Here is a 26,808-nt window from a genome sequence, read left to right as displayed (position 1 = left end):
CTTAGTACTGCCACGTACCACATGCCCCTCTCGCCCCTCTTAAAATCGAGAAAGGGAGGCGGGCGACCAAGCACAAAGCCTCTTCCCAAATTCTTCAGATCTCTCCGAGCGTGCTGAGAAGATGGTCGGCGAGCAGGCTCGGCCGGAGATTGGCCGCCGTCCACCTGGGCGGAGGCGGGGCAGCCGGGTGTCTCAGGTTTTTCCCTCTTCTTCCCTTTTCCGTCTTGTTGTTTGGAAGAATCTTCTCGGTTTGTGCTTGAATCCGGTGAAATTCGGCACAATTTGATTGATTTGCTCTGGATTTCATCAGTATCTTGGTGATTCTGGATGAAACTTGAATTCCCCTTGTTCTTCTTTCTCCTGGATATGAAACTGAATTCTTTGGTTTAATCTCGTCTGGATGCTCATCAATGGGAACATTCGCTTTAGTCGATTGGATTCTAATGAAGAAATAGTTTTTCTTTCATGTCTAATCTAATGGTGATAATGTTTATCATGAGCATTATGTAGTTCAAAGAATTGGCAGAATTTCATTATTTTTGCTCGAGTCCAGTAAAATTCTGCCCAGTTTGGCTGGTTTCAGTCTGATTTCATTGTCTTTTTTCGGTGATTCCGAGGAACCCTGAATCGTCCTTCTTCTCCAGTGTGAAGAAACTTAGTTTCTTTGAATTTAGTCTGTATTGGTGGAATCTAATGAAGATAGTGATCATATTATCATGGGCTTTGTCAAGTTCAAAGAGTTGGCATCCTTATTGGGCATTTGATGGAGTTTTTTTTTTGTCTTTTTATTGTTTATATGTGGTATATATAGTTCCTGTTTGAAAACTGGTCAGATGTTTACATTTATCACCTTATTGTTACTTTAATTGGCTGTGGTTGCTTGAAGGGATTTTTATTGTGTAGTTGCTGCTGGTTTTCTCCCCCTGAAAATTGAACTATTTATCATTTCAGCCGAAGAAGAAAATATCTGACATGCTCGGTCCTCAATGGAGTAAAGAAGAGCTTGAGCGTTTCTATGAAGCCTATCGCAAGTATGGGAAAGATTGGAAAAAGGTGTGCCTTTTATATCATGCTATTGTTTTGGTAGAACTATGTGTATAATTAGGCTTGTTGAAGGATAATTTGAATGTTTTCGTTAGTGTTCTTGGTTTCTTATACTTATTTGAGTTGCAGGTGGCTGGTTCTGTAAGGAACAATAGATCGCCAGATATGGTGGAAACACTCTACAACATGAATAAGGTGAAGCCTGTCACTCTTGATTATCTGCAGATTTCTTATAGCTATGTTGCGCAAATCATGTTTTCTGATGTAAGTTTTGTGAGTTTACCATGACTTCTGAAGAAAAATTAAAAACTTGCTGAACTATTTAAATGATCCTCTATTACTAAGCTTTAGAAGGTATGATGTGCTCCAGATGTGGTGGATTTTATAGATCATATATGTTGCAACTCTGCCGTAGAAAAGGTTTCGTGGCCTGCTTAAAAATTAAAAACAAAAACTTCTTTGATAAATTCCGTTGTCTGCTTTGGTTGGAGTGCATGATTGATGGGTACGTATATAATATAATCATAAATCCACCAATTGGATTGGAATGATACTTCTGAAGCGTTCTGTTTGAGCATGACTTTGAAACTTTAATATTATAAATATTATTATGAGGCCTGTATTCTTGTACAGCCCAAACAATGAGGCTATGAAGAAGTCTTAGTCTCACAAGATTAGCATCATGAAGATGATGTACCAATATCTTGAAAATGATGGGGATTACTATCAAGGGAATGTGCAACTAGTTGTGTTGACTGTAGTTTACAAGGGCTCAGGAAACAATCCAACAATGTTTGATGCATTTCTAAATAAGAGAAAACTAGCAAAGGATTTATAAATATGTGCACCTAACTACTTGACAAAGACCTAATCTTATTTTATTGTCCTTGTAGTATTGTTTTCCAGTTTTTAGGAATGCTTAAACTTATCCAACTGTAACATTCTTCCTCTACATCTATATATCTTCCCACTATCTACTTTGCATTGGTCATATGTTTGCCTTCTTGTTGTGCATTCAAATAATATTTTCTAATAATTTATCGTTTAATTTTTTTTTTCTTATGATTTATCTTCACTTCATTTAGAGATTATTCCTATGGTGAATAAATTGCCCTGTTGAAGTTTCTTCTGCCTCATTGTTAACGCGGTAAATCATCTCCTCATGTTGGCGACCTATCTCACCTTTGATTAATGTGATTCCTGCCTTGGCAGGTTCCTTTAGTATATTTAATTTGATAACCACTAGCTGTATTTCTTGAGTTTCTAGTTTCACATTGACTTGGGTACGATTTCAGAAGGAAGTTGTTCATGATGGAATTTATTTTATTGATATTTATCAGAAGTTATTCTTGTGTAAATCTGTAGATTTTTCCTTATTTTGATGTTGGAAATCTTCTATTTGCATAGCAGGGAAGATAGGGACTAAATGCGTTTCTTACGCAAATTTACATAATACTTAGCATCACTATTTATTTTTCAAATGAAGACATCATTACAGTTGACATTTATTTAGACATAATAAAAAGATATGGCACAAGAAAGAACATATCAATTAGTCTGGTGGTCATTTTCCTTCAAGTTTGAGATGCAATCAACACACTGTACTCTCTTGCATTACTGATATACTGTTGCAAATGGCTTCTGGGAAGTTCAAGGAGCAGGGGTAGCTGGTAAGGGTAAAGGTGGAACAGCTTTTTATAGGTAATGGGGATTTTATGAAGTGAATTGCTTTTATGCTGATGTGGCAACATAGCTGGTATTTATTCTTCTTGAGAGGGAGGGAGCCTTGGCCTTTGGCTATTTGATGATGTGAGCAAGAAGAAATTTTTCTGCATTTTTGACCTTCTCTCTAATCAAGATTGGGACTTTATATTTCACTTTAAAATAGACTTAAGCTTTGCCATCGAATTTTTCAGTCAATCATTACTTGGCTTTTATACCTCATCTGTGATGTTAATCGTGTATGAGAAGTGACAATGGCCATAATCTAGCTATTTTGTAGTTTCAGAAGTCCAGAAGTAAATAACAAGGAACTTGAATATGGGTCAGGAAATCATAATGTAATGGTTTTTTAGAGAATTTTGTCTCTGAATATTTATTTTGATTTGCGCATTATATCTGACAATGTGGATTAAGTTGCTTGGTTTGTTCTACTCTATGGGCAAATAGGATGGAAATGTAATCAAGTGATAATATCTATGACCTTATTTTCTAAATGTCTTTAAGCCAATGCTCATTTATTTCAGAATTAAATCCAAATAAAGTAATAACCCCTCTGTGGTCCTCATAAAATGGTTTAAAAGGATGAAGTGAAAAATAAGCTAGATGGTCTAACTTCTAAAAGTAGATGAATATCCTGCATTTTTTAAATTTTTTATGCAGTTTGATGTCTTTCTCAAGAAACCAACTTAAGATTATTTGTATGTCTGAAAATTCTGTTCTTTAATCTCTATTTAAAACAAACAAAAAGAGGATGCAGTTCCTTTTCCTACAAACTTACTATATCTTTAATTCATAATCAATAGAAAATTTGAAATTAATATGATTTGTCATGGTAGTCATTGGGTTTAGATCAGTAATGCCACATTAGTCACGTATGTGATTGACATTTGAGCTAAGTCTATACTGTTAAGACCAATCAACTACAAAATGGCACTGCAGATGCCATTGCAACATCTAACCTAACTGCTCAAAACCCCTTTGTTATTGTTTACATATCACCACAATTATTCTGCTTTAAGTTTTTTTTTAAATTTTTTATTTTTGTACATTCTGGAATGTATGTTTATATACAAGTGTTCTAATTCAGTCAGTAATTGCAGGCATACTTATCCCTTCCGGAAGGAACAGCTACCTTAGCTGGATTAATTGCAATGATGACTGATCACTACAATATCATGGTTAGATCAACTGTTCTCCTATTTTAGCACTATGTCTACCGTGATACGATCTTGGATACTTATGGGATTAATAGCTTCAGTTTTTGCTGTTAATTTCTTTTTCTAGAAATCAACCTGTTTTCCTTTTATCATGGTGTCATAATTATGGCTACTTCAATATTTAGATCTTTTTATGCGACATTGGATTATTTACCAATAACAACAACTACTTAGACGTTAAGTGCCCTTTCTCTGTCTGAATCCTAGAGGCATTACCACAGTTGTTGAATGTGATAAAATTAGGAGTTTATCATGCAGTCAACTGTTCATAAAACTAGTTGGATCCAAGGTTGTCAAAGAGGCGCGCCTCGGCCGCAAGGCTCAACAGCCTGCGTCTTTATAGGAGTCAGGCGGGCACTGTTATAAAGGAGCGCTTTTGAGCCTAGGTGCAAGGCTCAAGGCATGGGCTTAGGCGCGCCTTTGTAATATCAGTAAGTTAATTTGGTTATTTTTTAAATGTTTAGTTTAACTTTTAATTTTATCCACACATATTGATGATTAAAAATAAAAGAGGTCCATATACAATTAAAATTAGGGCGACTAACACACAACCAACCAAGCAGAATAAAGACTTCATCTCTCCTCTTTGGGCCGATCCACTATTGTTCGTTTATTTCCCTTGCATCGCAGGCTTGCAACACCTCCTAGTAGACTGTTGGTAGTGATGATAATGATGATAGACTTGATGATTTTGATGATAGTTACTAAAATCTAGATTTTATTATACAAGTTAGGATTTGGATTCGATGCTTGCATTATATCATATTATCGCATTTTGTATTAAACATTTGAATATTATTTTACATGTTATTATGGACGTTTTTTTTTTTCTTCTAATGTCTGATTGTCTTCTATGATATTAATCTTTAGGACAATTTAAAAGTTTAATACAAATTAATTGTTAGTACAACTATTTCTGATTTTTCAATTTTATTTAGTGGTGACTGGTGTGCCTAGTGTTGATCGGGCACGCACCTGTGCCTTGCACCTGGGCCCCAGGATCCCCTTGCGCCTAGATATGCCTTACGCCTATGACAACCTTGGTTGGATCCGATCCTTCTTTATGAGAAATAGAGATCAATCAACTAATCCTCCCTGGATGCATGTATTTGTCTGGTTCATAGCCTAGCGTTATCTAAATGGCAAAATCAAGATTTTAGAGTTTTTCATTGGTGTGTCCATTGTGTGATCTATAGCGATTTCAATAAATGTTTAATACTTCTCAATTTATGGAGATAATTGTAAACTATTATGGCCAACCTTTTCAAGACTGAAAGATGATTAGGATGTTGAGCTTTACTATATTAGTACTCCTTATGTTTCTTTTTACTTGTCACATTTACCTAATTCACACAAATTAAGAAAAGTTGGTTAAAGTTAATTGGTTACCTATATTTAATAAAAAATTTCATTACTTTCGAAAACTACCCCTATTTAAAACCCCACTAGTGGAGTATATAATTTAATACTTAGTTGATTGTGATTTATCGAAAATTGTACAAATACATTAAATTAAAGGGTAAATTTGGAAAAAATTATTTAATACTGCACAAAATTTCTAATGTGACAAGTAAAAAGGAACAGAGAAGAGCTCCAAAATGTGACAACTAAATAAGAATGAAGGGAGTATAATGCAAAAAATAAGTTTCATGCACCAAAAGTTTGAAATGCATGAAATATTGTTATCTTACCTTTTATTATACTATTGTTTTCCCCTCAATGGTCACAATGGCTTTTCAGGTTCTAAATTACACATTGATCAAAACATAACAGTCTTTTTTGTTCAAACTTGTGAAAATTTATGAAATGCTATAACTTGATTTGGTATGCTAATTAACTAGATTTTCTAAATGCAAAGTCATAGAACATGGAATAATAAAATTTCTTGAAAACTCTTTGAATCAGATCTCTTTTTTTATTTGGATATTGATTCAAGTTGACTGCTGATCTAAATGCAATTTGGCTATGTCCATTAGGGAAGCTCATGGTGTGTGAGCTTTCCAGATTTGTAGTGGGAAGGGTTATTTTGAGTAATGTTATTAAAAGCACAAAAAGCGCTTGCCAATGCGAGGGTATAGCGCCTCATAGCCCTCTAGCACGAGTGCCATCAAAGAACCGCTGCCTAGGTGAGTGCCTCAGCCTAGGCACAAGGCAAAAAAAGGCAAGAAAAGCATTGTCTATGTTTGTTTTCTCCTTTTTTATAGGGTTTTAAGTGTTTTTTAGGAAATTATATTGCATAGTAGTAAATATATATTTATAAAGGAAATGTAAATAATTATACTTGGAAAGTATAATAATTAAGAGCATAGAGGTTTTCCATTTTATTAAAACAAAATTAAGGCAACAAGAGGAATATCGGGAGACTTTTTAGGATATAATAACGTTTTAAATAATTATACTTGGAAAGTGTAATAATTAAGAGGAAGGATGTTTTCTATTTTTCTAAACAAAATTAAGGTAACAAGAGGAATATAGAGAGACTTTTAGGAGAGAATAACATTCCTGCTAAGCAAAACTAAGAAAGAGATTAAAAAAGCGGAAATTTCAGAAGTATACTAGAGGAAAACTTAAGATATTTCACGTGAAAGATAAGGAAGTTTAATTGGGAAAGATTCTAAATTAGGTCTTGCATACCAAGCTTTAAAGTTTAGATTATCTTTTATGATTTTATGTTAATGTTTTTATTTTGGGTCTTTAATATTTTAGTAGATGATTATTATATTAATTTAAGTTCAATCGTATGCAATTTCAGTGTAGGTTTCTATATTTTTTACTTTATTTTTTTTTAAATAGCGCTTCATGTCACTTGAGCGAGCGCCTAGGTTGGCGCCTAGCGCCTTAGGCGATTTGCATTCTCATTGCCTTAAAGACGTCTAGCGCTTTTAATTACATTGATTTTGAGGCATGGTCTACCGGTCAACTTTTTGGATAAAATAACTATTTGATCCCTTAATAATTGACTTTCTCTTGGTGCAATTATTATTTTAAATGGTTTAAATTTGGGATTGCTTAATAGTACTAATTTGTCAAGGATCATTTCAGTGGAAACCATAGCATTCTGCTAAAATTGAAAACCTTGCGTAAGAAGAGCACCACATTGTCACATGAAGATTGACATGGCATATGACAAGTTTTGAAACACACTCTTCACATTTTCAAAAAAGTAAGGTTAAGTCTAACCATTCAGCTTTGAATAGGAGAAAGGTGTCAGTTTATGTAGAGTGTATTTCAGAAAGATTTTTGAATAAACGATTCTAGAAGTCAATATCAAGCTTCAAAATATGTTGATGTACTAAAATGATGAATAAGAAAAATATGAATTTGTCATTATCATACCCCTTACAGATTTGTGTGCGTTAAAAACTAGGTCATCTGATCTGCCTATTTATGAATCATATGAAATGATATGTCCGAGCTTGGCTTATTTAGTGTTTTGGCTTTTGATAGAGCAACATAAAAGTGAAGGGTTCATGCAGCTGACCCAAATAGTTGGGACTAATGGCTTGTTGTTGTTGCACTTTGTTCGCTCCATATTGGATGGCTGTTATCAACTTGTGTTTTATACAGCTGTATCATGTTATGGCTAGGCTTGATTGGTTTTACTTGGCACATGATTCACAGTGGAAAATATTGATAGTGCATGCTTGACTTTAACTTAAAGAAACTGACAAGTGACATGTTACATAGTTTAAATTATTGTCTATTGGATTGCTAAGAGGCTAGGTTGCATATTTGAAACATTTTTATTCTCCATTTGAGCCATTATTTGTTGCAGTTGTACTTTTTCTTTTCATAGTCAAGCATCCATTTGTTTGTTGAATCTATAGTCGAATTAGAAAAGGCCTGCTTTGGTCTGCTTTGAGAGTTACTTATAAATTCAAATATCTACCTAGATTTCCTTTGCTTGTAAGGCCCACGAATCGTGTTATGAATTGTTTTCAAACCCCAAATTGGGCTGTATGTACTTGTTTGCACTGTATATATAATCCTGGGCCTTACATTGCTGGTTATAATAGACTAATACGTATTAAGGGGCCATATTCGACTAACTAAAATTTGGTAAACATAGATGTGAATATATAAGTCTAGGTCTCTCATCTTATCAACTTAAGCTTTTGGGACGGATAGTTTGGTTTGCATCTAATATAGTTTGTTTGGGTAACATTTAACATAGTTTGATTTGTTTACTTATATTTTTATTTCTATTTTTTTTTATTTTTTTTAACATGGCTAGTTACACTAGGTTAACACATATTAAAAGGGTTGTTGCACAACCGCTAGCGCACGGTTTTGCCAAGTAGTAAATAAGTATCGATCCCACGAGGACCAAGTATGATTACCAACCTATTGCAACAAGGGGTTATCTCGACAATTAAAAAGGTGGGAATTGGGAACCACAAGAAGCAGGAAATAAAACACAATCAAGGCTGCAGAAACACAGGGTTGTGGATTACACTTCAGGTTAAAATAGACTTAGGTTTGGGAACCCACCACAAGGTGTAACATGAATAATGTGTTAGATCTAGACTAGATTTGGGTAGATCTCTTGAAGGGCATTAATTCTAAGCTACTTGTCACTCTCTTTCAAGAGATAACAAGTTAGGTCTTGGTAGGGCCATCTCCTACTTTCGTGGTAGATAAACCCTTTCAAAACCTGAATAAACACGGTGATTAAGCAAAAGACCCTCAAGAATTACCTTTCAGTAAGTTCAGGGTGATTAATGAGGTTCCAAGACCCAGGTTATCCTTTCAGTTAACCTAGATCTCTAAGGTAGGCAAGTAATGCTTTCACAATTACAAGCTGTGTACTCAGATCAGAAATCAACTCAAGAAATCTACCATTAAGTATAAAAGATCCATACAAAAAGAGTATTAACACATCACACACTCAACACCTTGGGCTAATCCCAAACCTAAGTAAAGTTCTACATACACATTGTCTTAGTTACAAAAGAAAGATAGAAAGAATGGAAGTTCTGCAGGAAACAACCCAACAAGGCTGAGAGGACTCCCTATGACGTCTACAAGGGTCTGATCTTCAATTTCCAGCTCTCCTCTCCTTCTTCAGCCTTCTCAAAGTCTTCAGAGCCTCCTTTCTTCTTTTTCAGTCGCCAACCCGTTTTTCTCCTTACTTTCCTCTTACCCTAAATTCCATTTTCTGGTCCTTTTATAGCCAAAGATGGAAGCTGGGCCCCAGTCACTTTATAAACCACAAGTACTTCTCGCAGACCACAGATAGGTTGTGTTTCTTCCCAGTCTCCAGGATTTCTCAATCAATTCTTGCTTTCTGAAATCAAAACAACTAGAGAGAGTAGTTTGTACAAAAAGAGAGGGGAAATCACTATGAAAACTAGGAAAAATGCATGATATTTAGCTAAATGCATGAGATAACAATGAAATTTGTAAGTGCAACAAGGGTGTATTAGAGGAAGTAGTGATCTCACATTTATTAATTTGGTAAATATAGATCTCCGAATCTGTACTCCTATGTCTTTCATTTCATCAACTTAAGTTTTTCGGTTGAATTAGGCCTAGATATATTTGTTTGACTTGCATCTAACAGTTGTTAGTGTTGTACTTCAAGTCATGTATGTCTGTGTATCTTTGAGATTTATTTGAACACAAACATGATTGGAAAGGCCCTTCTTGCTATTTAGAGAAATGAAACAAAGAACATTATGTGCATCTCATCATGAGTTGGGAATTGATGATCATGTTTAACTTTAACTTGTTTATTTGGAGAAACATTGGTTTGAGGGTTAGGAAATATTTTCTTGTTTATCTCAGATGAATTTTTGTTGATTTCATTATCTTAAGTTCAGCATCTCAAAAAATATCATCTAGGCGGGACATTTAATGTATGGAAAACACCATTGATTTTGAAAAAAGTAGAAATTTATTCAAAATTTTTTATGTGAAGAAGGAAGATAGGAGACAAGAATAATTTCATATTTTTTTTCCTAGTTTTACAAGGAACTTGAAAATAAACGAAGGATGTTATGTTTACACTTATTCGTTTGTCAGTTTTTGTAAATATATCAGGTTTACAGTATTTATGAACCATTATGTGGGGGTTACCCATGGGTTCTCAGAAATATCTGGTGTATTTCATGAACATGGGCCTTTTCAGATATTTAGCATTGCCATATTTATAAGCCATTATTATAAAACGATAAGATAATAATTTGAAGTTTGGTGGGATCTTGAAGCTATTAATTGATCTTGGTGAATATCTTTAGCTTTCCAAACGAAGGATTCAAATGCTTTAATCTTCTTATGGGTATGTGGTGCAATGTTCTTCCCCTTCAGTAAAAGCTGTTTGATGTAGGCATTTCAGATTTCGAGTACTCCTCTTGGATCTCGAAGGCTAGTATTTTTGGGTTATCTTTCAGAGAAATGGAGCGGTTCTCCTTCAGACCTAAGGCCAAATTAGGTTTCATAATGAAATGAAAGCAGGGCAAGGGATTTACATCTATGATATTCTGGAAAAGAAGAAAGAAGCCTGGCTATGTTAGAATCCTGATTCGGTGGTGTTAAAATAGCTGCTAAAAGCTGTGAGGTCAAGCTGCTGGGCACATCAGACATGGATATCGACTTCTCTATGGCACATATGAATAAGGAGAAACATTAAATGGATTTGAAATGTTGGAGGAATCTGCCAAAATTTTAGATGTGGAGGCCAGGTTGGATCCCGGATTCCAAGGGTACCCCTCCCAAGATTTAATAATTACACCAAATGGACATCAGTGAGCAAAGCATTTCAGTTCTTTTAATGGACTTCGACTGACCCCTTGCCTGCTTGCAAGTAGACTATAGCTTGTTAAGCAAGGGCACATACAAACTATATAAAATTTAATCTGCCTACGAATGTTACTTCAATAATCTGGTAGAAATTCTTTGACTCATCGACGTAGAGTTCTTTGGCTTCTTGCTTTAGTGCCTTCACTAGTGCTTGGGTAAGAGTCTGTTTAGGAACAGTGTTGTGGAAGGCCTTGCTTTCTATGGTTCTTAAGGTTTACATCTGCGTTAAAAGGCCTTTTGACTTACTATATCTAGTATAATTCCTACACTCTATTTCTAGTTTGCAGATTTTTTTGTCTTTTCAAATTGTCTTTGATTTGCCACTACTATGGTGGCCTGACGGCAGAGTGCTGTTTGAAATCTCTAAAGCCTCCACTTTCCATTAGCTAAATTACATTGAGGCATGATTTTTTTTGTTATGGCTATTAAAGTGATGCATTTGCTAACATGTTTCTTTTATGCAACAAGCATTGGACTCTTTGATTTTCTTAAACTAGAAAAAAGCCTTGAGACTGTAGTATCTTTGTTAGTTTTCCACTATTTAGAAGTAGCAACAAGTGTTTTTGATGCTATAGCAATATGGTGGTTGAAAATGTTATACTGGAGTCTAGTACTCTTCATATTTGTGGTTGTTGTGTCTCTTGCATTTAATTTCACAGATATGCTTTATCTGGTTTTAGCAACTTGTTGCAATCTAAAATAAACGAGCTGAACTGTAGGACGCTAGTAACAGTGACAGAGAGAGTAATGATGTATCAAGAACACCTCGCAAACCTCAACAACGAAGTCGAGGAAAAGTTAGACTTATATCAAAAGGCTCTGATGGGAATTCTCCAGATCATTTGCAAAATCAGTCTACCTCGTCAAGTTATGGGTGCTTATCCTTACTGAAAAAGAAGCGTTCTGGAGGTCAGTTAAAACATGCATGGTGAATGTTTTAAATTTCTGATGCTGCTCTTGTTATATAACTGATACTCCCTTAGAATTTTTGTGCACTGTTACACATTCCAGGTTTACTAGGCAATGTTTAAGATTTTGTCCCTTATGCATGTAAGCAATTTTGGAGCTTCTATCTAGGGCTAATGATGCTTCATCCTCAATTGATATATTTTAACGTCTATTTTTTCTTTTCCTCTTCTAATTTCTTCTATCTATATGCTAACCTTGAATAATTATTAATACTTTGATTATAAAGAGGGCTAAATTTTTTTTTTCAAATGTTTGATTGCAAAAAGCCCTCTTGATTTTGAGCATACCTCTCTATTGGCAGATATAATCCAAGCCATTTATGAAGTAGAGGGTTGGTCCAATTTCATCAATTAGGATGCCCAATCCTTGTATATGTTTATTAGGACTATATGGATTTTCTTTAAAGGTTCTAGTCTGAATAAGTGTACAATTAGGGTATGAGTGGAAATCGAACCACCATGGTGCCATCAATTCTACAAGCCCCTTCCGGGCAAGGATAGCCTGCAACTCCTTTTGGTTTATGGGATCCTGAAATGATCTCCAAGCATCTGTTTGGGATAAGAATTATTCCTATGTTTTATTTGACATTTCTTGGGGATTTGACACGCCAATGATAATCACATTAACACATTCTTTTATAATGTGATGACAGATTACCAACATAAACATGAGTAATATTAGATTCTCACCAAGTTGGAATTTTACCTGTTTTGCGTAGCATTAAAAAAACTCACTTGCGATCTCATTCCTCCAACTTCCACTATCGCTCTACTTCACTACTTTTCTTTTATTCTTTTGTACTTGCTCTTCTCTTTTGATTCTCATTGCTGTTTTTATTGACTACTCAGCCTTTCATTCATTGCTCACACTGTCACTTTCTGTTGACTTGACACTCCTTATCTTGATACCTCCCTACCTTTTCCCTTAGTTCCCCATTTTCATTTTTACCCATTTCTGTTTTTCCTATTTATCTCACTACCTGTCTTCTTTCTACTTTGCACTTTCCATAATTTTGGCCTTTCACTTACTTTTTCTTTACCTCATGCTGTTTTCCTCTCCTTCCTTCGTTTTGTTGCCTTTCCTCTTTTTAACCATGCCTCTATTCGTTCTGCATCACAACCGTTTTGAGAATTTGACTTGATTTATTTTGAGAATTTAACTTCATTAGCATGTCACAACACCAACTGTTTGAGTGACAGTCCAATTGATGTTCTTTTCATATATGCTCTCCAGTATCTGTACCCGTGGTCCAAATGTTGGAGGAGAAAGATGATATATGTCAGGGAAAGAGTGATGTGATCTTTGACTTAAACTAAAACTAATTTCTGGAATTCTCAGATATCTTTGCAGGGAGCCAACCTCGTGCTGTTGGAAAGAGGACTCCTCGCATCCCTGTTTCATATGCATATGGGAAAGATGATCGGGCAAAGTTTACTCCTACAAAACCGGGTGTTAGATCTGGAGTCAATTCTGCTGACGATGAAGGTGCCCATGTTGCAGCATTGGCTTTGGCAGAGGCTTCCCAGAGAGGAGGCTCTCCTCAGATTTCTCGAACACCTGGAAGAAGGACAGATCATGTCAGATCCTCTCCCCCGCCAAGTGATGGAAGAAAGGTAGCAGCTTTATTGCTCCATTTACTCAATTTTCTTTTCCCGTCTTTACTTGATAGGTTGATCTATTTATTTTTCCTGAAATGTGCAGAATGGTGATTCAGAGATGGTCAATTCTAAATTTACTTGTGATGGTGGAGATGCTATGGAAGGTAGTTTAGAGAGCAGAGAAGCTGAGAATGCTGATTTTGGCAAAGATATTAATTACCTTATGGAAACTGAAGGTGCTGGCACAACTGAAATCCTTGAGAAGGTCAAGAGGCTTCCGGGAAAGGCTTCTAAAGAAAATGGAAGTGCTCATTTAGATGATGAAAGGGAAGCATGTAGTGGTACTGAAGAGGGGCTTAATATAAGAAAAGTTAAAGACGAAGAAGATGTTGAGGTTGCAGATGGTAAATATGCACAGGTTTCTAGAGGTTCGAGGAAGAGAAGTCGACAATTATATTTTGGAGGTACTCTTTTATGGTTTCATTTGAAATTGTTCTGTTTCCTCTGAGCTGTACATTATGGTAATATTTTGTTGATTTTACCAATTTCCCTTTTTTTTTTTCTCCATTTCTTGAGTGGCATGTAAAGCATGGCTGTTTATGTTCTTTCGCATGTTGGCATTTCCAAGTTATATTGTTTTTTCTTTTCTCATTTCTTTATGTCATATTACTGTTTTTATCCAGATCATTGTAATTGTTCTGTGCTTTCTTAACTTAATGGTAGGCAAAGTTATGGCTAATTTTAGTTTCATCAGAAGATGTCTTGTCATGGCTACAGTGCAGATATAATGGAAAGATACTCTTTCCTGCTTCTCTTTTTAATAGTAGATTTATTTCTTGCCTGTTGAAGTGTTTTTTGGTCAAATATTATGAATATCAGTACTGACTCATTTTTTTTTTATTTTTCTTTGTTTTTTGTTTTGTTATGTTTTTTTTTCCTTCCAAATTTGACAATTGGTTAACCTGGGATTATTTGATTTATTGTGGTTTTCTCGCCGGAGATGGCCAAACCAGTTTATCCTTAGAGATGAATTACTATGTCAAACTTAGCTAAACTATGGAATCTTTATAAAAATCATCAAATGATTTTATCTGTGTACCTATTTTTGTTTATTTATTGTTATATACTCATTTGGGCTTTAACCTAAAAAGTTAACCCTTTGTTCATGCCTCACACACATGACAATTTGGGCATAAAAGAATTCTGGATTATAGAAAGCATGATTTTTTATATGGTTTGGTCATTTTAATGTTTTCTATTTTATTCTTTTACATGGGGAATGGCTTGTTCCAAAGTATCTTGCTTTTCCTTTGATAGTGCTGAAGATTGTGGCTTTGTTTGACAAAAAGATTTCTTTTGTTCAATTAAACTTTATTATGTTTTTTTCTATATATGTATATTCCTTTCAGATGGTTAAGGAATTCTTTCATGGGGGATGCTATATAACAAATAATTGTTTGCTAGTGAGAATCTCTAGAAGGAGCAGTTCTAGCCTAAGAGTTGATAAAAAAGCCCTGTTTTTTTTTGCCATGACTTCATTTTAAAGAACGAAGTTATTATAGTATATAGGGGTTATATAAGTTATTGTGAGATTTAGTTTGCTTCTTAGTAATGCAAATATCTTTTAATTAGTCACACTTCTTGTGCCAATTTATACTGCTGATTAGTAATAATCTTCCCATTTCTTTTTTGCTTGAGGCTCAAGACTTTTTTGTGCTATGGCTCAGAAGTAAGCCATATATTCCTTAAATTTATAGTCATCCACTGTTATGTTTTATCCTTAAATGCTGTTGGTCATTTGATGTAGAGTTACCACATACTGAACTATTTACTCCAAATTTCGAACTTGAGTGGCTTATCTTTGTTGGCTCATGTTTGGTTTGGTAAATTCAGCTTGTAGCTCATGTTGTTGTTGGTTTATCAATCTCCTGATTTGAACTACATGTTATGATTTTGTATGTGATCACAGCATTGTCTGACTGCAATTTTAGAATCTGTTTCTTTGGAGTAGACTTTATTATCTGACCCTCATGTGGATAACTCTTGTAACTGTATCTTTATACCTCCTTTGCATGGCTAATGTTTTGAATTGCTTCTGTTGTTGTTGATAAAATCATCCATTATTTAGATGAAAGCTCTGGCCTAGATGCTCTGGAGACATTAGCGGATTTGTCTTTAAATATCCTGATGCCTGCCTCTACAGTTGAATCTGGTGAGTTAATGCGGGTTTTCTTTTGTTGTGTGGCACCTATTAATTTGCTTTTAAATATGATTATAATTTTGCATTACTGATTGAGCTATCTTGAGAGTTTTTTTTTCTGTGGATATTAGTTCTGCCCCTTAAGACACATTGTTTTCAGTTGATTACTTTCAGTTTTTCTTTTAAATGTGTTTGTCAAAAGGATGCAACTTTGATACTATCTGTAACTATGTTTAGTAGTACTGGCTAAATGGATAAACTAAATTATGAACAGCATTTCATGGGCATCTTAGTGGTACATGGTGAAATATACTTAGGCATGCAGTAATTTTTGCTTAAGCTGATTTTTATTTTCAATTTCATTACTTTTTTGGACTCCAATTTATGAAAATGTATTTATCTTTTGCTGGTTTTTATTTTAGTTTTTATTATCCTTTCTACATTTCATCATGGCTCTCACTTACTAAGAATTTATTGTCTTTACTTTGCATTATGCATTTCTAGAGTCATCTGTCCAAGTCAAGGAAGAAGAGAAAAATATTGATGTTGATGAGAAGCCAAGTGTAGCTGAATCACTGCCCATTAATCATCATAGGGAACGGTCTAAAATTTCAGGGAAAAAAGAGAAGAGTATATCTGCTGTTGGTGGGGTGGATGTTGTTACTCGCAGAAGTTCTAAACTTTTAAAGGGAATGCCGTACGATTCAAAGGCTTTGAATGAACTAAAGGATGAAATCTGTGCATCTAGCAGTAGGGCAATGAGAAAAAGAAAGCGGAAACCTATGAATGAAAAAGTGAGCTCATTTGAAGTTGATTTTGTTATATGTAATCTATATGTTATAAATTAACAAATCGATTAATTATTTTATGCAACTCTTGGTTTTGTTTTAATTCAGGTTTCAAAATCTGATCCAGATAATGAATATTGTGCTAGTGAATCTCAGAAGATGGAGGTATGCAGTTTATCCTTTGCTAGTTTCATGGCTTAATTTCTAGTTATAGGGCGACACAATATGGGCTTTTGGGAATCATAAAGGATTTTTGGGGTTTGAGAGGTGGAGAGTTGACAGGCAATGGAAAGGATGGACTGATGTCCGTTGTCATAGGAGTAAAAGAATGACTTGGAAATATTAGTAATAAGTAAACTGCAAAAAAAAAAATATCATAGATAATATTTCAAAAAGCAAGAATGTGTTGAAAAGTTCATTGAAAACCACTATCCATTGACTCATAGGGAAGGGGAATTTCTATTCTTTAATTTATAGAAGATATTAATTTAAATTCTGGAATAGGCTTTCTTATTCATGTTCCCTTATAAAAGCCTGATTAGTTATTTCTCAATTTTAATGGAAGATTTTAATTTATTAGGCATGCAAAATCTTTTTATTCTGGATTGGCATGTCCTTGTGCAAAATGCAAATCACACCTATTTATAGAAACTAGGAAGATATATCATTTCTTATATTTTTAGAATTACTTACGAAAATTATGTCTTAATTGTTCAATTTTTATTGTCTAATTACACAGTGAATATATCATTTACTTCATATGAGGGTGCTATTTGTATGAGGTCAATGATTTCAATAGTGTGTGTTTTTTTATTTTATTTGTTTCAAATATTGGTAAACCTTGGAGTCTTACTATTGTTCTTTAAGCAGTTTTTCCGTAATTTTCACAATACATATTGATTTTTATCTTAGGAGTTCCTTTGTTCAAATTTTTTAAACAATTGCGAGGTTATTGGTTGCTGCTTGATCTGTATTACTATTTTTTGTAATCTGTTTTGTACTTCATTTCCTTTGAAGGACTAGTAGAAACCATCACATTCCTACAAATCTTTTTTTTTTTTTTTAATTTATTTTAATTTAGACTGGTATTTTACATTTTTAGGCTGTACTCAGTTAGGGATTAAGAAGGATTGTAATAGTGAGAGTAAGGGAGAAGAATAAACTATGAAGGGGTGGATTCGAATTGAGTAGGTGGAATTCGCTCACTCCGTTTGGAGGAACAACTAATAAAGCCAACTGCTGCATTAGATTAACTAAGCCTTATTCAACTGACGCTGGATAACCTATGTAAATAGTTTCTAGGCATTCACTAATAGAATTTCCAATAATTATGCTTAGAAGGCAACTGCGCTCACCAAAATTGGAGTTAACCTAAAAGAAACAACCTATTCAATCATCACTAACACAAGCGGTTGTAGAATAGAAATCATTAGGATTAGTATAGTATCTCATTTGGGTTCTAATCCAACCATATTTTCATGGATACTATTGCAGCACAAGAACAAGATGAAGAATCTGGTAACTGTAACACAATATTCTGAAATTAGTGAATGCCTGCATTAGAGTGCTTGTCAAAATTGAAATTTTACCCACTCTTCTTTAGCATGTGCTATATATTGGATTCTAAAACAAATAAATCCCTTCAGAGTATCTGCTCTCTTAGAGGTTAAGCTCCTTAGTTCTTGTAAGAAGTTATCATTAAAAATTTATTTGCATTCTTCCCTGAAGATTTGCTTAGTATCCATCTTTCTCCTTTCTCTGTTAACTCTTTTCCTTTTATTCATGTCTATTTTCTACCAAGCAGTTTGGCTATCCTGTGACTTGTATCTCTACTAAAAGCACTGTTGTTTATATTCCAAATCCAGTTGTTTCTCCGATTATTATGTACTTTTAATTTATCCTTTAAATCATTATTAGCTCTGTGCATCAGTTTTCCTTATATACTTAAACTATAATGTGCTTTCATTATTAGCTCCTGTGCTACAATTTTTGGTACACTTTATTTTTTTCCAGTTAATTTTTTAGCTTTGCATTTAGGATATTATTTCAATGTTTTTGATCAATTTATCTTGGTTAAAGAGAAATTTTCTTATGCTGAAATTATTAACAGTTTATTACTTGTTATTCTTTCTTAACTGCTTTCAGGCATCAATGGAAGAAGGTAAGAGATCCACCATCAAGTCCAAACGGGTTAATCAAGGAACCCCACCCGCAAAGCAAGGAAAACTTGTCAAGCCATTGGAGCGTTCCTCTCCAAATGCTGATTCTGGAAGAGCAGCAAGAGATTTGACTGAAGCAACTGCACAGATTTCCATGACAAAACAAAGTAGTCTGCCAACCAAAGCTAGGACCCTACGCAAATCAGAACTTAAAGCATTGGCTCAGAAGGATTTGAAGCCTAGTGAAAATTCTACAGATGAACATCTTGACCAATCTGTATATCCAGTCAATGACAAGTCAATTTTACTCAAGGTTTATCCTTTTTTGTAATTTTAATTAATGTCTGTATGCATCATTTTACTGTTTTCAGTTCTGTGAGAGCTATTAATTATCTTCTTTTTACTGCTTACTGCAGGAAAAATTTTCTCATTGCGTGGGTTCTCGGTCACTACGGAGATGGTGTGTATATGAGTGGTTTTACAGTGCAATTGATTACCCTTGGTTTGCTAAAAGTGAGTTTGTTGAGTACCTGAATCATGTAAGATTGGGCCATATACCAAGGCTAACTCGTGTTGAATGGGGTGTCATACGAAGGTAGTCAATGGCCAATTGTGAATTATTAATTCCTGAAATATGGTTACAGCTGAATTTTTTTTCGTTTTTGTAGTTCTCTTGGGAAGCCGCGCCGATTGTCGGATCACTTTCTACGAGAAGAAAGGGAAAAACTAGAACAGTATCGTGAATCAGTCAGGACGCATTATTCGGAACTGCGATCTGGTGTTAGGGATGGACTCCCAACAGATTTGGCTAGGCCTTTGTCTGTGGGACAGAGGGTTATAGCATATCATCCAAAAACTAGAGAAATTCATGATGGCAGTATTCTGACTGTTGACTCTAATCGGTGCAGAGTTCAATTTGATCGGCCTGACTTAGGAGTTGAGTTTGTTATGGTAATATATATACTCTATTTCTTTTACCAATATGTTCACTCATCAATTTTATCTGAAGAAATTGCTTTTGAAGGCTTAGTTCTTGCTCAATTTAATGATGCTTTCGTCGAGAGTTATGATATCACGCAGGCTTTGGATTCTTGATATATTAACTCCTGGTTGTGATAGGTTCGCTGTGGAAATATACATGTCACAATAAGGGTAAATTGTGGGTTTGTGTTGGTTGGTGTGCGGTAGGTGGGTTGGTGGATTTCTGTTGTGGTGTGTGGTGGTGCTCATTTTTAACACCTTGTATCCTTGTCAATTAAGTTTGAAAGACACTTTAGAGAAGTATTTCAAATGTTTGAATTATGGCATCATATTTCCAGATTTTCTTGATCATGAGGAAGAAATTTTGTGAATCTAGTATGAACTGTAACCAAGGAAGTGTTTAAGATACATTTCAGATTAATCTGGATCTCACACATTCAAATTTCAAACATGTATCCATTGACTCCTAAATTCTTTCGGAGTATCATAGTTCTTCTCACAGCCTTACGGAAAGTAATAAGAAAGAGCAATGCATACCTTGGGATATAAGATTCTGAATCTCTCCTTTACATGTGATATATGTTGTAATTTTTTGATCAAGGCAATGAAACCAAAAGGGTTAGTTTGCTGATGCATGTTGCCATTTATTTAGTTTTTCACTTGAAAGGGGATTATTTCCATTGTACAGCTGGTTTATCTGATCCAGGTTAGATAGCATAATTCTGTACTGGATTCTGGAACATAGTCTACTCATTGATACAAGCATCTAATGGAGTTCATAGATATTGAACAATAGTGAACAAATTGTGACCTGTTAGTATTCCAATCCTAAATAAATTGTTGTCTTCAATTGACCTTTAAGGTAGTTGGGTTGATGCATACTAGTTCACACAACTTCATTGGTTTTATATCTTTATTGATATTGTGCTCAATTCTGGATTTCATAATTGTCTTCAACTGTACCATTCTTGTTGTGCTCTATTTGAACATTGTTGGGCCAAGATGTTTTCTACCCATCTTTAATGAAGGTGGTAAGTTGTGCTGGTGGTTGTAGAACAGTTTATTTGCCCTAGTTATATTTCCCAATGCATTTTATTTTCATTAATTATCCTTTATCTTCCCTTATGAAAAATTTAGAATAATTAAAATTCTTCTCAATGAAGAATTTGATTTCTAATGGAATTGGCTTAAACTTATGCAAATAAGTGCATTAAATAGAATCAAGAATATATGTATTGTTGTTAAGATGCTAATTTTATTTATGGTGTTATCTTCTCAGGATATCAATTGCATGCCTTTGAATCCATCAGAAAATATGCCTGAAGTTCTTAGAAGACAGAATATTGGAGTTGATAGATACTGCAACAGCCTTACTGATATAAAGCTAGATGATCAACCTAAGGATTGGAAGATCAAAGGGGCTCCAAAATCTGGACTTGCGGAGAATTTAGATATGACAGATGGGATTGCTCATATTACTTCCAATTATTCAATGAATACCTTACTGAAGCAAGCGAAGGTTCAAAGGCTAACTAGTTTTGTTTTTATACAATTTAAGAAAAAAGAGAAAAGAAAGAAAAAAAAATTCAGATGTTGTATCCCTAGTTCTTGACTGGAGAATACGTTTTGACAGGAAGACACAGTTGATGCTACTGTACAGGCTAAAGCTGCTGCAAATGAAGTTGCTGTAGCTGCACAACAGGCAATGTATAGCCAACCATGCACATTGGCACAGTTACAAGCAAGGGAAGCGGATATAAGAGCTCTCACTGAGTTGACTCGTGCACTTGATAAGAAGGTATTGCTGAATGGTGCTCTGTTCCAAGTTGATTTAGTTGTTATATGGCTATTTCATTTCAGTAAAGTTCATAGATGAGATTTTGAGTATGACTTGTGAAATCTAAGTCTTGCCTTTTTTGCTAGACATTCATAGAAGATTTGTCAAGTTAGTTTGTTCATTAAAAAGTATTAGCTAACCACTGCTTAAATTTTAATTTAATCTCCATGTGCTACATCAGCTATTCCAACGTAGTGGTATTGCGCATACATTGCTTTATTATCTTTACATTTTACTTTAACTTTATGCTGGAAAACTTATCATTAGTTGTACAGCTGCCCAAATTATGATGATATTTTGATAAATGATCCAAATCTTAATCCTTCAAAAGAAATCCAAGTGGCAGGTAAAAGTATTTGTTATGAAACACTCTAAACCAGGGTTGCAAGTTTCTTATGTTGGTCATGACATGATAGGGACTTCCGGTAATATGCATAATTTAACTTTTCAGTTGAATCATAAGTTATTACATTTATGGATAAGGAACTTGGTAGTTTGTTATCCCAATTACCAACCTATGACTGAGCAGTTAAGGAGCTAGAGTGCACTCTATTTAATTAAAGGTCATTTGCTACCCAATTTCAAGAGTGCATTTCTGTGTTCCTTTCGGCAAAGGTTGGCATTCAGAGTATTGACTTCAATCAAATGGAAGTTGGTCCTCATTTACAAACCTCTGTCTTTAGATTAATGTCCCAAGTCGCACATGCTTTTGATAGGCATATGGTAGGAGAGGCTTAAAAAAATGGTTATCTTTGCAAGTTTTTTAAATGGTTATTCCTTAAATATATATAACACTAAGGGTAAATATTACATTGTTTTAAAATTTTGCTTTCTGTTCTGTTAAAGGGTCTGCTGTTGATGGAGCCATTGTTCTAGAGTGAAATACTGAAATGCCTTTATTAGTTTATTTAAAGTTTATGTTGAAATGATATTTTCCCCAAAATTTATCAATTTAACATTTTAGTTGGTATGAGTCAGATTACAACACTAATTATGTAGCGCATGCACAGTATAGTAGTGAATTTTTTCTTGCAATTGATGGGTAGCTTCTGCAGAACAACTTTAAAACTCCAACATGTGGGATCTTTTTGATAAATGTGGATAAACGACAGGATCAAACCCTTGACCTCATGAGTGGGGAGAGAAATGAAATATTAATTATCCTATTGTAGGAGGGATTACGGTCTTATCTTGCATAGAGCACTAGCTATATAGATAATAATAATAATTCTAGCATTTGTGTGATCGGGCCATTTAATTGGAAGCTTTTTGCATTTTCAGGAAGCCTTGCTTTTAGAATTGAGGCATATGAATGAGGAAGTATCTGGAAAGCAAAAGGATGGTGACTTTATCAAGGATTTTGAAATTTTTAAGAAACAGTATGCTTTGGTACTCTTGCAGCTACGAGATGCGAATGACCAGGTTAGTTTTCTTCTGGAGTGTTTTGTGAAATTTTTGTTCTTTTTCTTCATTTATTGTCCTTGGGTCGATGTTGTATTTGAATTTCTCGACGCTTGAAAGTTTTGTCCCATCATTATTGCTTTCAGGTTGCAGCAGCTCTGCTTTATTTAAGGCAGCGTAATTCCTATAATGGCAACTCCACACCTCCATGGATCAGGCCCATGGAAAATTCTGAGGGCCCTGCTTTACCTCCATCATCATTCAATCCCTCTGCTTTTCTCAATCGTGAGGCTGGATGTCATGTTGTGGAAATTGTTGATACATCACGCAGGAAAGCCAGGGTGTTAGTTGGTGCGGCTGTTCAGGTAAAGCAAAGTTATTGAGTTTTCTCCATCACATTTGAAACTTTGATATCATTTCCTCATCACCTTGTTATTTCTTTCACATCCAATATTTAGTTACCATTAAAATCATCTCTATGCTTGACACTTCAACCACTTTTTTCCCTTTGTGATGTCAAACTATGATCTTTGTACTTTGCAAGTTCAAATTTTTCTGAGATCTTTAGTGATTTTAGTGATTGTGCTTGTGGTTTGCATCTAATGGCAAAATAATGGCAAAATGGTGTGGTGATATGATTTTTCAGGCTGTATGTTCGTTGAAGGAAGGGGATGATGCTTTTGTTCGGGTTGGGGAGGCCTTGGATTTTCCAAACAGCCGGAACTCTGAACCTTGTGTTAACTCGAGGCAAGTCCATGCTGATTCAGGACCTGGAAATTCTGTAAATCAGGAAAACACATCCCCGTGTTTGTCTGAGCCAACAATGTTGGGTCCCCTTGGTTCAAAACCCCAAATTTCTTCCGATTCAAATGGGACTCATTATCCTTCAGAGTTAATTACATCCTGCGTCGCCACATTGCTCATGATACAGGTATGCTGAAAGTTTTCTTGTTTTATATCATATGTTTCTATATGACCTTTCCAAATTGCAAATTGAAATGCATGTACATTCTTGGTTGAATCAGCTGAGTTAACTTGTGATTTAATTTGTAACACCAACAGTGCCAAGGTGCATGCCTGACACCGATGTAATAAAAATGTGTGCAATCTAAGTCCAATCCGTTTATATCCTTTGAAAAAACAGTTATTTGTTCAGGTCAATAAATATAGGAAGGAGAGAAACTAGTTAATTCAGGCCTATTAGTTTCTATTTTAATGAGGAAAGAGTGGGTTTGAGTCAACTAACCTGTTGGACTTTGAAATGACAACCCTATGTAGTGCTCGGCCATAAGCCCTTGAGCCTTTTGCTCCTTTTCTGTGCTGGCATTGGGTCATATCCCCTCGACATCACCCATGGACTTCGTCATCTGTTGCCAGAGGGCAAAGGGTCACCTTTTATCATGAGGTCAAGTATTGCTCCCTCTGGCTGTGTCATAAAACACATTGCTGAGGCCTCCTTGTGCCTCTCCATATTTGGCAGTTCTTCCCTTCATATTCATGTCTAATTCTCATTTCTTGCATTTTTTTTTCCGCTTTGTCTATGTAGTTTTGTCTTTCAGTTCATCTGGCATCAAATTATTTGTTACTGATTCTCTCACAAAGTTTGACTGTTGTGTGACTAGTGTCTTGGAAATATGTTCTTGCTGCTTTTATTTATGATGGATTTTTATTGTTTGATTTTTGTAAAAGATGAGCATTGTGTAGTTTCATCCTCACTTTCTGCTAGTCTTGATTTTTGTAGTATGGTGTTTGCTTATAATCTTGTATTTATTTTTAGTCCAATTTTTTTTTAATTACTTATTTGTAGGCATTTCTATATTTGATTGGTATTCTACAACTTGATTAAATTAAATTCTATTCCTGCAAACAACCAAATTTTACAAAGAAATATTGAGAAATTCAATTAATCTGGTTACTGATGTTAGATATATGTTCAAAATATAAGGGTATTAATGTCTTTTGTGTTAAATTTAGAGGTGTAATTCCCTATTTAGTCCCACTATTATACTCAATCTGCCCATTTAGTCTTTCTATTTTAATTTGCCCTCAGGAATTCCCTATATTTTTGAAATGGGGTAAATTAAGTCCACTTTTTGCCTGCCATTTGGTTTTCTGGCCATTAATGCTGATGTGGCTTTTTGAAAGATTCGAATATCATTAAAAAAAAAAATAGTTCGGGAAAAAATCATATTAAAAATAAATCAGATTTGGGTCCAAATCGGATCTGGACCCAATACGACCCTATCTCGCTCCCATTGGAGGAACGGAGGGATTGGTGGGAGGTGTAGATGGGGATGGCGTGGAAGAGGAGAAGGGAGAATGGGGAGTTGGAGGAGAGGTTTTTGAATGTGGTGACAAATTGGTAGTAGGAATTGGAAGGGAAAAGATGGTGGCCATGTCAATATTGGTGGATGGAAAACTGAACAGTTGTCAGAAGATGGACTTGATTTTCTCCATTTTAAGAATATAGGGACCCATGAGGACAAATTAAATTAGAGGGACTAAAGACAGTATTCCACCAAATTTAGAAAACTTTGTGCTACTCTTATGTAAATAGATTTGTCTCAATTGTATCTTAATGTCATAGATTATTATTATTATTATTATTATTATTATTATTTTTAACATTACATCTTTTCCTTAAAGAAAATTAGTCATCACTTAATACCAATCTCTATAGTTGGAACTAGCTAGATGAACATTAATTTTCTTAATTTTATCATGAAACTTTATCGTAAAAACAAATCTTTCCAAAAGAACTGCTAGACTGCCTGCCAATCAGTGTCGTCCGCCACTACACTGTTAGAAAGTGTTGTCCAATGCTGCATTGTAATGCCACTTTACATCACTGCTACAGTGCTGCAATCAAGATTTGTTTTCTTTGTTTATAACCCGTTCTGATACTATGTTAATACAATCCAAAACAAGTAAGAAAACTATTAAAGGAAGATAACTCTTTTTAAATAAAAGTGGAATTAGGATTTTCTAAACTTGACCCAAACGACATTAGTACCCTTATATTTTAAACATATATTATTATCACTCTAACAACAAAAATAACAAAATTGTTTTATGCATGCATGAGAGAATCATATTGTTACATGCACTTGTAAAAAAACCATAAATTATGGGACCGCCTGATTTTCAAAATGAGCTTTTCCATCAAGTAGTACTAAGAATTGAACATGGACATTTTGGTTACTGTTCTTATTATTTAGTAATATACATTGTAAATTATCATGATGTTAACACTTCTCAACTCAAAAGTTTGAAGCTTAAATTGTCTGTCTAAATTTGCAGACGTGCACTGAACGACAATACCCACCTGCCGAGGTTGCTCAAATTCTTGATTCTGCACTCACCAGTTTGCAGCCTTACAGTCAGCAAAACCTTCCAGTTTACAGAGAGATTGAGACATGCATGGGCATCATAAAAAATCAAATGCTTGCTCTGCTACCCACTCCCAGTGCAGTGGAAACCCCGATCATGTGAACAAGTAGAAGTTTCTTTGTTAGAGATTGTATCCATATTCATCCTTCATGTCCTTATAGTGGTGGCCAAAGATGATGCCTCATTGGCTTCCCATGCTATTTGTACGAGTCATGCATTTCATGATTTCTCTCTCCAATTCATTGGCATAGTGTATTTGGTTTGTTTTGCGTTCTTTCTTGATTTCACCTGATTAGCACTTTGTGGATGCATGTACATAAAGTGAAGGTTAATGAGGAATAACAGATGCATGCAAATACAATGAGCAAGCAGAGTTGTGGGGGAAGTGATTAAAGTTTAATGCTCATTTTTATGTTGTTGCCTCTGCGGGAGCTTGAAAACTGATGTTGAAGAGTGATAAACTTTGGAAATGGGAGTTTTTCAGGGTTGCTTGCTGATAATGATTTTTTATGTAAATATCTGGAGCTATTAATTACACATTTCAGTTGCAGGTACTTCAAGTTATAAACGAATGAAGATTAGGTAATTTCTCTAATCAAGGCCTCTTCTTCTCTTTTCCATTTGAACTAATTTTCTAAATTTAAAACTACTAATTGTTTGGGTGTTTCGTTTATTACCTCCAAGATATTGCAATTGCATTG

General features: G+C 34.8%; 1 protein-coding gene across 1 annotated transcript; it reads left to right on the top strand.

The window, feature by feature from the left end:
* Positions 1–84: 84 nt before the first annotated feature.
* Positions 85–26,529, top strand: LOC120251499 (protein ALWAYS EARLY 2). The gene is made up of 19 exons (XM_039260019.1): positions 85–196; positions 952–1,053; positions 1,174–1,239; positions 3,867–3,944; positions 11,504–11,693; positions 13,092–13,366; positions 13,455–13,815; positions 15,480–15,563; positions 16,056–16,345; positions 16,448–16,504; positions 18,485–18,811; positions 18,915–19,093; positions 19,167–19,449; positions 20,759–20,998; positions 21,113–21,277; positions 22,598–22,738; positions 22,864–23,082; positions 23,364–23,648; positions 26,018–26,529. Exons 1-19 carry the CDS (start codon positions 122–124, stop codon positions 26,207–26,209), a joined length of 3,609 nt encoding a protein of 1,202 aa, XP_039115953.1. The 5' UTR covers positions 85–121; the 3' UTR covers positions 26,210–26,529.
* Positions 26,530–26,808: the final 279 nt, after the last annotated feature.

The sequence above is a fragment of the Dioscorea cayenensis genome, chromosome 20 (assembly GCF_009730915.1).
Source record: "Dioscorea cayenensis subsp. rotundata cultivar TDr96_F1 chromosome 20, TDr96_F1_v2_PseudoChromosome.rev07_lg8_w22 25.fasta, whole genome shotgun sequence".
Lineage (NCBI taxonomy): Eukaryota > Viridiplantae > Streptophyta > Magnoliopsida > Dioscoreales > Dioscoreaceae > Dioscorea > Dioscorea cayenensis.
This window is presented reverse-complemented; position numbering and strand designations above follow the sequence as displayed.